This window comes from Saimiri boliviensis, chromosome 5 (assembly GCF_048565385.1).
Source record: "Saimiri boliviensis isolate mSaiBol1 chromosome 5, mSaiBol1.pri, whole genome shotgun sequence".
Classification (NCBI taxonomy): Eukaryota; Metazoa; Chordata; class Mammalia; order Primates; family Cebidae; genus Saimiri; species Saimiri boliviensis.
Genome location: NC_133453.1, coordinates 98,474,474 through 98,487,689, shown reverse-complemented (window position 1 = coordinate 98,487,689; position 13,216 = coordinate 98,474,474). Strand labels below are relative to the sequence as shown.

Below are 13,216 nucleotides of genomic sequence, written 5' to 3'. Positions count from 1 at the left end.
TTAGGCAAGTTTCAAATAACATTTGTATAACTGACAGTATAAGGACCCGATTTTCTTTTTTTTTTTTTTTTTTTTTTTTTTTTTTTTTTTTTTTTGAGACCGAGTTTTGCTCTTGTTACCCAGGCTGGAGTGCAATGGCGCAATCTCGGCTCACCGCAACCTCCGCCTCCTGGGTTCAGGCAATTCTCCTGCCTCAGCCTCCTAAGTAGCTGGGATTACAGGCACGCGCCACCACGCCCAGCTAGTTTTTTGTATTTTTAGTAGAGACGGGGTTTCACTATGTTGACCAGGATGGTCTCGATCTCTCGACCTCGTGATCCACCCGCCTCGGCCTCCCAAAGTGCTGGGATTACAGGCTTGAGCCACCGCGCCCGGCCGACCCGATTTTCAAGTTGAGAGAACAGGACATGAAATACAAATAACTTTATAAAATCATACTATAAATCATTTTATCCACTTGTAAAAATACTTATGATGCCAACAAAATTAGAAGTAACTGTTAACAGAAATATATTTAGGACCCTGCTTCATATTTTAGCATGTGTCAGAAATCATACCTGTGGGTCTCTGTAAGTTCTTTTGTACTAAAATCCTTCTCAGTGTACCGTCCATGGCTGCTTCTTCTATGTGAGAGTGGTCCCCAACAACAGTCCAGTACATCATCCTGAAGACAGCAGGTCAAAGAGGTTAGCCTGATGATGGTGCTGCTATAACCCTACTCTACTCCCCAAAGCAGTGGCTCTTCAGACCACGTGCCTCAGAATTACCCCCAGAGTCTCTTAAAAAGTAGATTTCTGGCTCCAACTCAAAACACACAAAATGAGAACCTCCAATAAACAGCCAGGGGAATCAACATTTTAAACAAAGTCTTGCCTACACACATTAAAATTTGAGAATTACTGTATACTATGTTGTACCACAGGTCATTATTTAATATCCAAAATTCAATTTTAAAAATTTTATTAAAACTCAGAGAAAAATATTTCCATCACATGAAATTCCCTTTTGTTTCAACAGAATAGTCATTTTATTATGGATGCGGTATGAACATGCTATTTTTTATAGAGAACTAAATATTTACTCAAGCAGAAATTATTTTTTAATTGAGAAGATTACATAATTATAATAATGAAGTATGAATTGTCTCTTTATACTAAGGAGTTATTGATCCACTTTATGGATGATTGAGAGTTTCAGTTAACATTTTCTAATTCCTTTTTGGTCATTGTTTGTAGGTTTACATCTCTAAAAGAAAACGTTTGTAATGCACTCTTTAAATTTGTTTGTATAGATATATATCTTCATCTTTTATTACCACAAATAGCCAAAACTGTTAGTACTCTACACGTAATATGTTTGATATTATGTTTAAAATTTTGATAATTCAATTTTAGATTAAAAACAGAGGTTACATGTTTATCACACCAGGCTCATTGTTCTACAATACATACATATAAGCATGCACAGATACACACGTACAATGAATGCAAAATACAGCAATATTTCAGGAAAAAAATATCTTTTGTGTCATCATTTGGTATGAAAAGGACATGCATTTGTACAGAGGAGTAGTACAAGCATTTTTAAAAGTCATGTGACACTATTATACATTGATTAACACTCATTACAGGGACAAACTCTACAGAGCACATTTTCTATAAAAGATATTCATTATCGAGAAATAGAAATACAAAGCCATTAACCTACCCTCTTTTAGGATTTACAGCAATAGCATAGGGTTCTCCAGCCATATTTGTTAAGAGTCTGGTGCAGTTGGGGCCATTCAGCTGCCCTACATTGATAGAGTACCTCAGACTGGTCCAGTGAGTAGTGTAGTAACTGAACCAGTGCATTCTAGAATGATCAGTCCAGTAAATGTTTCCAGCCACCCAGTCAACTGCAATGTCCCTGGGCCTTTTAAATTCAGGACACTACAAGGAAACAAAACAACACAACATGGTATTTTCAAAAGGAAATTAGCAGAGTTTTCTGCGTCTTCACATTGAAGTTATGGGGGAACAATAAGAACATAGTCTTGTGTTAGTCATTACACAGATGTCAAAAAAGGTACTTAACGCTATTTTCAATCTTTGTAGATGTATATCTGCATGAATCTCAACTGTTTAAGACCACCGGAGTTTAACTAGATTGTACTCTGTTGAAATATTTCCAGAACTATAAGAGGTTCACCCGTGACTTCTTGCAGTAGATATTTTCCTTAGAGCAACCATAATTCTGATATCTAACACCATAGATTAGTTTAAACAAACCAATGTAAAAAAGAATCACAATTTTCCATTCCAGAATTCGTTTGTTTAACATCAGACTGTGAAATGTATCCTTATTTCGTATATGTCCATTTGTAATCTTTTCATTGCTCAGTAGTATTTGTTTACTGTTCTATTGATGATATCCACTTGGCCTGGTTACACTTTTAGGTCATTACAACTAATGTTATGGATATTTTAGAACATTTTTTTGGTGGAGACAACCACTCAATTCCACTGGGTATTTTCCAAGGAATAGAATTAGTGTCTTCAAGTTTACACACACTTTGCTTAATATGATACTGCTAGAAATTTTTTTTCAAAATTTGTAGCAATGTACACTCTTTTCAGCAACGTAAGAAAAACCTAGGTGCTCTACACACTCTGTACACATAATTTTGTTTTACAACTGAAAAAATGATTAGTACAACTAGACACATTTATGGAAATACTGTATTTTAACATCTTTTGAGGAAAGTCATAATATCTGTTATTTGTCTTACATTTAATAGTTTGGATTACTTTAACATTTTGTTTTATTGAATTACTGTGAGACAAAGGTAACAATTCATTGAGACTAGAGAGCAAGGAAAATAACTTACATTCTGTGTCCTTCAATTAACTTGATCACTATAAGCAGGAACTAGTGTAGTAATTAATTTGACATGGCCAGGTTTATTGTGCATAACCAAAAGTGAGAAGGTAATACCAGGGGTATTATGGCAAGAGTAGAAACAATTATTTGAAGGTGATTACAACTAGATGTGTAATCAATACATAATAGCATCTTTAAGACCTGGAAAGCAGTGGAAATATGAGTTTTTAACACATGAAAACTTTGTGTGTGGGTTTGGAGGAATGAATATTATCAATCAGTGAACTTGGATTAAAAGACAAGAAACTGAACATCTCAAAAAGAACATGGGATGCCAAATCACTGTCTGCTGCGTGCTTACTGAGATCCCAAACAAGGGAAATATGGCTTAAACTGAACACAGAATCCATAGACAACTTCTAATGCCCTTTACTATCAGTTCTTCAACATATTGGGTTTTAAATCTGAAAATACAAAATGTTTTAGAACCCTATTTTTCAACTTTAACAATAATGTTATTCATATGCCCTGTGATATCTGAGTTATTTGAATTAAATATAAAGCACTATGCAATACAGCATGCTCTAGAAATTTCATGTAAATAATGTTCATAGAAGTTTAGAATATAAATATTTGTCCTAGACAAACAAAAAAATCATTTTCATATGTTCCAGTATCATTAAAGTTAACTGTATTTTTATTTTCAACCTGTCATCATTTGAAAGTAAATATATCAACAAATGGTATGTCAGTGTGAATCATAAATTTACAAACATGAAAGATAATGGGAAAAATCACAATTATAAGGTGTTTTAAGCCTGTTGAAGCATATGCGTTATATTCTAACAATAGTAGAACAAGTGTTTATGACACAAAACTTATAATGCCCTTTGTCTGATTGAGCATAGAAGAAGTTATCTATTTTCTGTTTGAAAGATGTAAATGTATACACCTGATTTTCAATCCTATGGTATCCTTGACAAAATACGTCATATTTCATGCAAGTTCCACTTTCATTGAATTTAGTATTTTTATTTCATTCTATTCGTTCTAAAAAAATATTCAGCAACAAACCACCTTGCGTGTATGTACCTATGCAACAACCCTGCATGATCTGCACATGTAGACCAGAACATAAAGTAAAATTTTAAAAAATCTGATCATCCTTCAATTTTGGACTTCTAAACCTAGACTGATGATGATTAATAACCCAGTTTCCTAATGTTAGTAGAGCACTCAGAAGTTTGATTTAGTGATACTTTTTCAGGTTAACAGGCTGGTGAAGATTTTACTAACGGTGAATTGCAGAAGTGTAAATTTAGGTCACATTTCTAGGGCAAAGAACATAGATTAGAAAAGGCAAGAAAAGTCTTATTTTCATTATACGTACAAGAGATATTGATGACTTGCAGGTCATTTAATATATACATTTATTCTCCTGCTCTTGAAACAAGGAATCCCTAATGTCATTCCCGTAACAACTAAAGTAGTTAGAATATGGGGTAAAGAATAGGCACGTGGAATTAATTCAACCTAAAGTTATGATATCATAAACGACAAGATGATTCTCAAAGAATGATAGCAGAAGTGAAGATGTTACCAGGTGTTCATCCTCATGATTCGCATTATACTAAATACTTACTGATTTTCAACACTAAAGAGGGTATAACAAAACAAAACAAAGGACAGCAAGGAGGAAGAGGGAAGAAAGGAGCAGAGGGGGAAGACGACGACCACTATCGCCAGAAGGTGGTAACATTATTAACCTACTCTCAACCTATGGCCAAATTAGAAAATCACCCTTGGTACTGAGTTTCTAGGATACTCTCTACCATTCACATCTTAACCAGAATTTTGAATAATATTAACCACATAAAAATAAGTCTTAATTGAATGGATGTTCACTGGAGGGTAAAAGGCAGAAATCCCTGTTGGATCTTCATATTATGAGCACACAGTTTATTTAAAGAGATGTACCAAAATCAATCAGGTAAACACACAAAAACGAAAAAAAACACATGAAAAACACACAGAGATTCTGAGAGTGGAAATGAAGATTGACATGGGAAAACAGAACAGAAGAGCTAAGCTACCTGCCTTCAAAAATCATGAAACAAAACAAACATAGTATACTGGAAAGAAGAAAACGTAAAACTTTCATTTGCTCCATTGGCTAGTTCACTAGACAGGCACACCCATGAACACAGACACTAATGAAATCTGTCCTGGTTGAGAGACTGGAGAAGCATGCAGCTTTCCTGACAACAAAAGGCATTTCTCATCTTATTGCATGGAGTAGAAGACACATTTTGACTGCTTCCTTCAGACAAATGATTTCTTTTCTAATAAGCGCTCTAAATATACAGCCCGTTTTGAGAAGACCCGAGGCATCCTTCTTTGTAGGAATGTATTAGTCAAATGAATAAAACCCTTACATCTTATCAAAAAAAAGTGACAGCTTGATTGTAACAAAATTAAAGGTTACTAGTTTAAATTACTAATCCTCATCGGCGTAGATTGTAAGATATCTGCCACAATTCCAGCTTCAATAAACTGAAGATGTAAGTCACGAAAGACATTTGTTTTAAAACGGGAGAAAGGAAAAACCTGTGAGAGGGGAGTTCAAGCATTTGAGTCATAAAAATACTGCTGTCTATTTTAATAAATTGCTTGTAGTTAGCAATATACTTTAAGAAAATTTAGTTAGCACAAGGATAAATTGAGGTGATGTCACATGTTTTATTTATTTGTGATTTTTTTTCACCTTGGTGTCCATCTAAGAATAAAAAATTTGACACATTTTATTAAAGTTAATTATCTCCCAATGGAATTCTATTGAAACAAAGATGTAAAACCACTCTCAAGAAATTGTGTGTGTGTGTCTCTGTGTGGTATTATACTAAATGAAAAGACTATTTGCATTTTGCTCCTCAAAATATGAATCAGACTCACTTCCAAGGAGTGAAAGTAAAATGACTCCATAAATTCTAAATATTACTAATTTCTATTGACTTAGTAATGTTATTAAAATATTCAGATATTTCACATGTCAAGGAGCTGATAAAGCAGTGGAGAAATCCTAAAGAACCAAATAAAAGTTATCTTCAGAGCTAGAATGTGTACAAGATTTAAAAAGCTACTGTAGAGATGAAAACTTTAGCTTCTATTTATGATTTATACTGCGCAATGGATCTGAGTAAATTTAAGGCTGCAGTGATCTACATTAGAACCATGTCAACTTGGAATAAATTCCTATCAGATGAAAAAGAAACCTCAGACATAATTCTCCGATGATTTTTGAAAGAGACCAAATTTGTGTTTGAATTAAGGACTCTGCAATATATGTGATTTTGTTACTCGTTTTTTTAGCCTCTTCGGTGTCCTTTAACCTTTATTTCTGATTGGCCTCTGTCCTCCATAAAAAGAAAGACTGTCTTTTTAACCTTTATTCACACTATCAGAAAAACAAAGATATCAAGGAAGATTAGAAAGCACACTGAATTTGGAATCAGAAGAAATTGATTTAAATCTTAGTCCTGGTTTCTTTCTATATTATATGGTGTATAAAATAAAGACTTTGGATTAGATGATCTGTGAATATCTCTAGCTTCTAAACAGTAAATTATGTAATAGTTTGAAATATTATCCATTCTGGGTAAGTCTGTATTTCATATAGCCTTAAATATGTATCTTATGGCAATTGTTCATTTTTAGGCATTAGTGAGGGAGTGAATAATCTGTTGTTTGGGTGGTAATTCTGATATTATTCTACATCCTTACGTCCAGGTCATTTTCATATGTGAGTGACGTGGAAATATGGAAGTAGGATACCTCTGAAAATTACAATTTAAATGTGCATAACATTTGAGAAATAATTTGGAGTTGGAGTAGACTTATCAAAACAACTGGTTGAGGAGGAAATTATAGTTAAAATTTTTTAAAAAATCAGTAGATTCGAACTTTTAAAATGAACATGTCATATTACTTAATCAAAGTTTTTTTTTTAAATTAAGACTATTCAGTTTGGTATATGGAACCAGGCTAACATTCCAGAATAGAAGAGTCAATTAGCTGCTGCACCCTCATTTAATTAGATGTGTTCAGTTTGTCTCTATCACCTGTGTTCCCAATGCTTATGCCTAACCTATTTCAATAATTTATCTTACCTATGTAACTTCTTTATATAATTGGTTTGCAACCATAAGGAATTGAATTTAATAAATAAATTATGTATCTCTCAGAAAGAGGATGAAGACAGCAACAAACACATAGAAAAGAGTCAGAGAAGCAAATGACAGTGTGTTTCCAGAATCATTAGTTATGTTCCTTGTGAATCAACAGGAATGTTAGCCTTTGTAGCAGGCCTACATGTGTATGTATATGATGTATATGATATACACAAAAATAAATTGTGTTCTTATACCTGTGTCTCTCATCCATCAAATTCATTCAGATGATTGTGAATATGTGTGTGTGTGCACATGTGCTGTGTAAATACAGGAAACACTGAGATTCATATATCATTTTCTTGCCGGCTTCATAATAGTTTCCTAGTGTTTCATTATTCTCTAAATAGGCAATAAAATTTCCAAGTCAAAACAGAACCCATAATAATAAAGAGATCACCCTGTAGGCTACTTTCTAGGCATACAATCAACATTCTTCCATCTTTCTTTGAGCATGTCCCTTCAAATGACAACAATTGGTCACTCAGGGCCTTTGGAAAACCTGAAAACACATTATGTGAGATGAAATCCTGATGTTTCAACAAGATCAAGACCATTCTCAATGGTGATAATTAGTATAACAGTAAAAGGGGTGTCTTTTTAATAAAGGAGCTTTGGTTAACTGGGAAAAATTAAGGAAGGCAGAATAAATAGCTCCTAAATGACTGAAGGGAAGAGAAAAAGTTGCATTCCTGGTAGTGAAATATGGTCTATATATGGCTGGAACAAAAATTTGTGTTTGGGGGTATATATGTGCTTGTTTACAGCTGTGTAAGGAAATGGGAGGGATGTGATGGGAGATAAGGCTGAAAGTCATTAAAAGGCTTGTAAGCCAATAGTTTTTTAATGGATATCCAGTAGAAGGATTTACTTAGGAATGTATGATGATCAGATTAATGTTTTAAGAATATTTTGGCTATGGTGTGGAGAATGGTTTGGGTCTGGGTTCAAAAGTGGATACAGCAAAACCAGAGGAGACAAACTTAATGAACTCCAAGAAGAGTGTGGAAGATTAATCTAGGTTTTTCTGAGACAGAGGCAGACAAAATATGGAACCCCAAAAACCACAATGAGATACCATCTCTCACCAGTTAGAATGGCTATTATCAAAACATCAAAAAAAAAAAAAAAAGCAGATGCTGGCAAGGCTATATAAGTATTACATAAATATGTATTTGTGAATTCATTTTGCCATATAGATTTTATAATTGTTCTTTCAACTCTCATAGTATATACAACAACTTTATTCTTTAAGGTTTGAGAGAAAGACACATACCAACATTTCCTGTTAGGCAATATATAACTAGCAAAAAAAATGTTATCATTGAAGTTAAACTTTCATGGAAAACCATATATTTCTTACTATGGTTTTAAAAATATTCACTATTCAGTTAAGGCCAATTATGGATGACATACTATAACCCTTCGAACACAAGGATGGTTCATTATTAAAATCTCTATCATAGTGATTTCATAATAGATGTGACTTCTCACAAATTAATCTAGAAATGCAATGCAATATAAATCCAATTCTAACGTGTTTATTCTTCTAATAATATTCTAAAACCATTTTAGAAATATAAAATGAATGAATTTCTAGTAATTTTTAAATGAAGACATATGACTGTGGAGTTTATATAGAGAGATATGCCATAATGCTACAGTACATTTTAAAAATGTATTAATGGTGCACAGATCCACAAAGAGATCCAATGAATAAGATGGGGACTCTATATTCACCCATATGTTTTGAGAGTTTAGTACCATAGAAAAATAGAAATGTCTACTCAATCACTAGAGAAATGAAAGACTATTTAATATTTAGTGTGGAAGTTAAATCCCTACATCAAACCATATACAGATTCAGATACATCGGAAAGGTACATATTTAAAAGTAAAGGAAGTAAAAGAAAGAATAGAAAGTGTGTGCATGTGCTGGATAAAAGACTTTCTTAAATATGATGTGATGTCTAGAAGCATTGAAGAAGACAATCAGATCAGACTACATAAAAAGTAAATATTTGATATAGCAAAAACCATCAGAAACAAAGCAAATTTATTTGAAGGAAATGTTTTTGTGTAGTGGGTGCATATCTAAAAAACTCAGTATTTACAGTATATAAATAGTGCCTAATAACATCTTATGGAAAACAAAACACTTTAAGGAAAAAATTAGCATAGATCAAAAGGAGACCCTTGGGAGAAGCAGAATTTTGAATGGGCAGCAAAACTTAAGTAAAGGTGTTCAAACCTCACAAATAATGTAGAAAATGCACATCAAAAAAACAAATGGCAAAAGTTTATTAGTATGGCAATGCTGGTTTTGGCAATAGCATTAGGAAAAGTTTGTATTTATATATTGCTGATTTTTTTAAAAAGTAGTCCTTATGAAGGCAATCTGAAAGTACTTATTTAAAATCAAGTTTGAATACTCTTTAATCTCACGTTATCAATTCACAAAATGTCTGAACTCCCTAATACAGGCTTTGTAACACTTAAAGATGATCACTAAGACATTATTTGCAATAACAAAAAAAAAATCAAACAAATTATGTTTCTGAAAATATAAGAATTTAAATGAAGGATATTATATACATACTATGAGCACAACCATTAAAAAATGACACAGATGGCTAGGTGTGATGGCTCACACCTGTAATCCTAGCACTTTGGGAGTCTGAGGTGGGTAGATCACAAGGTCAGGAGTTTGAGACTAGCCTGGCCAACATGGTGAAACCCCATCTCTATTGAAAACACAAACATTAGTTGGGTGTGATGGCAGGTGCCTGTCATCCCAGCTACTTGGGAGGCTGAGGATGCAGAGCTTTCAGTGAGCCGAGATTGCACCATTGCACTCCAGTCTGGGCAACAGGACAAGACTCCATATCACAAACACCACCAACAACAACAACAAAGACATAGATAAAATTAGCTGACACAGCAAGGTCTCAAAACTAGTGAACAAAGTGAACATCAGAAATGACTTTTCATGATACAATTCTACTACATATTGAAAAAAACCTAGTGATGTACGAGTATGTAAGTTAGTAAATAGATAAATAGCCAAGCAAACCATGGTATATCCACATAACAGTATACTATTCAGCAAAAGAGAGAATGGCTTATTGATATACGCAACAACATGGATGATACTCACAATCACTGTGCTGAGTGAAAAAGACTTACTATGCCCATAAAATTCTAGAAAGAGAAAACTAATATATAATGACAGAAAACAAATCAGTAGTTTCCTGGTAATGGGAGAGAAGAGGGCAGGGTCTAGGGGAATAGGTTACTAAGGGAATTACGAGACCATACAGAAAGAGTTGGGGGTCATAGATACGTCCATTAGTTGAATTGTGGTTGATGGTCAAACTTCTGAAATTGTACATGCTGTATATATTTGAATGTGTAGTTTATTTTTTTTGACAATTACAGCTTAATCGAGCTTCTAAAAATGGTCTAGATGTACGAGTATGTAAATTTATTTTAAAAATTGTATGGTACAGAATGAATCGATTATTTATTAAGAAAGCTGTGGACGTTGAGGAAACACAGTATAAAGGATCATTTTCACTTTTTGGCATTCTGGCTGCTGGGTTGTGAGTGAAAAGTGCAGCAAGGTGAGGAGTTAGGAGCCTACTGAACTAATTCAAAAGAAAGATACCTGGCTCAAACCTGGGTCCTTTCAGGAAAGCTAATATAAGATAGCCAACTCTTGGACACAACTTGAAGGTATATTAAACAAGACTGCCTGATTTATAAATTATGACAGAAGAAAAGGAATCAGCAACAACTATTGACTCCAAAATCTTTATTTTAAACTTGTGGAAAATAGAGTTGTCATTAAATGAGATTATAGAAGTGGATTTGGGGGATACTATGTGAAGTTTATTTGGGGGCATGCTAGTTTCTAGATTTTTCACAGATTAAAAAGAAAAGTGAAGTAAGCAGTTGGACAGGAGATGATACCAATTATGTTAGCATGTCGATACATGTTAAACCATGAAACTATGTGAGCTCAGCAGGGAAGTAAGGAAAGAGAGTAGAGGACTAAGTTCTGAGACTGGGGTATTCTATTACGAAGAGGTACAAAGAAAAGGAGCACGCAAAAGATAATGAATAGGTGAGGAATAAAAAGAGATTTTAAAACACCAATAAAATAATAACTACATTGATGATTCACCTTAGAATCATTTCGTTTTATAGGCTTATTATCACATGATATGACATGATTAAAAAGTATCTACTGAAAGCTTGGCTGAAGAGGCTGATATTGTGGTGAAGGGTTTCTCAATTCCACTGCTGCCAACATTTTTCTCGGGATACTTCCTTAGTCGGGGGACTACTGTATCCATTGTAGTGTGTTAAGCAGCATTTCTGGCCCTACCCGCTTGATGCCAGGAGTACTCTCCCGGTTGTAACATTCAGAAATATCTCCAGATGTTTCTAAATGAGTAGGAGATCACACCTACATGTTCTCTCTGATGTCTGCCTGCCTCTTCCATGTACCCGAAACTTCTAAGGTCCTTAATTAACCTCTGCCACCAAATTTGTTGAACACTTCTTTGTCCTCATGCACTTGATCTCTTAGAAGTACACTAGAATGATAACCCCAGTCTCTTTCTCAATACTCTCCTCTCTCGGGTTTTGTGACTTTGTATCTTCTTATTTTCCCTGAATGCATTGGCTACTCCTTGTCATCATTTTAATTTTGCCTGAGAGCTTGGTTCCAGTCCTTTTCTTCCTCTCTACTCTTGCCAGTGATCTAATCTGGATTCATGGTTTCATATATCTCCTCTATTCTGCTATTCTTTAATGTGTATCTGTAGCCCAGAAATATAAGATCTAGCCTTGAATATACCACTGAGTACTTGATATCCCACTTGAATCTTTTAAAGCAATTACAGACTTAACATGATTAACACCAAACCCATGGTTTACCTTTATCAGTATCCACATGTGTGTAAACCAAAAATTTAGTTATCAGCCTAGTCTTTTCACAACTCCATATTTATCTATGTGCAAAACTTTCTGGTTCAACATCTGTCTAGTACTTTGTATTTCCTTTGAGACTACAATAGTGCAGCCTATCATCATCTCTAACTTGGAGCACGATACCCTCCCAGGTGATCTTCTTCCTTGTCTTTTTCTCTTCACCCAAGCCATTCTCTACATAAAAGAATTGTTGCCATATCTATCTGTCTATCTATCTATCATCTATCTATCTATACCTATCTAACTATCCATCTATCTATCTAATTTATCATGCATCTATCTAATATATATATATATATATATATATATATATATATATATATATATACAAAAACATTACTTCTTTCTCATCTTTTAAGTCTTAGCTCAAACCTCTCTTAAAACTAGTATGCCCCAAAATGAACTCAAAATATTCCCCAGATCTACTTCTGTAATCTCATTTAATGACTACTCTATTTTCCACGGGCTTAATATAAAAATCTTCAAGTCATTGCTATGACAGAAGGACAGGAATCAACAATGCATATATATATATATATATATATATATATACATATATATATATGTATATATATGTATATATATGTATATACACACACACAAATATGTGTGTATACATGTGTGTGTGTGCGCGCGTGTGTGTGTGTGTGTGTGTATGATTCACGTCCCCTCATGACTCATATATATGTATATAACAACATTACTTCTTTCTCATCTTTTAGGTCTCAGCTCAAATCTCCTCTCTTCAAAATGGCCTTTGCTCATCTTATCTTGGGACCTGAACTATCTGAATTTTTCTTTCATAGTTCATTATTTAATTATTTCAATACATTTTTAAACATTGGAATTTTCTGTATTGATTTATTTATGGGTTAAAGCAGGCTTTAAACTAGCTTTTTTGCATGAATTTTGGCTGGTTCCCATTAAAGTGATGAATTTTGATTAATAATTTCCTCAGCATTATTAATTGTAGACTCATATAATTATCATTAGTATATTTTAATGGGTAAATATTATTGAATTAAGAAACTAAAAATCAATTATAGCCACGTGTCAAATTTCTATCTCTTTGCCTGTTTAGTAAAATTTTTATTAGATCGTAACTGTTACAGAGTCATTTACTTGAGTTA

The 13,216-nt window shown here is 33.6% G+C and overlaps 1 protein-coding gene across 3 annotated transcripts in view; it reads right to left on the bottom strand.

The window, feature by feature from the left end:
• The window catches only part of LRP1B (LDL receptor related protein 1B), a 1,884,038-nt gene that overhangs the window by 99,728 nt on the left and 1,771,094 nt on the right, over positions 1-13,216 (bottom strand). For all 3 annotated transcript variants that reach the window (XM_003921997.4, XM_074399735.1, XM_074399736.1), the window contains 2 exons: positions 1,708-1,931; positions 558-664 (listed from right to left, as the gene is read on the bottom strand). In XM_003921997.4, coding sequence (XP_003922046.1) covers positions 558-664; positions 1,708-1,931 — 331 coding nt within the window. The remainder of the gene's footprint in view (positions 1-557; positions 665-1,707; positions 1,932-13,216) is intronic.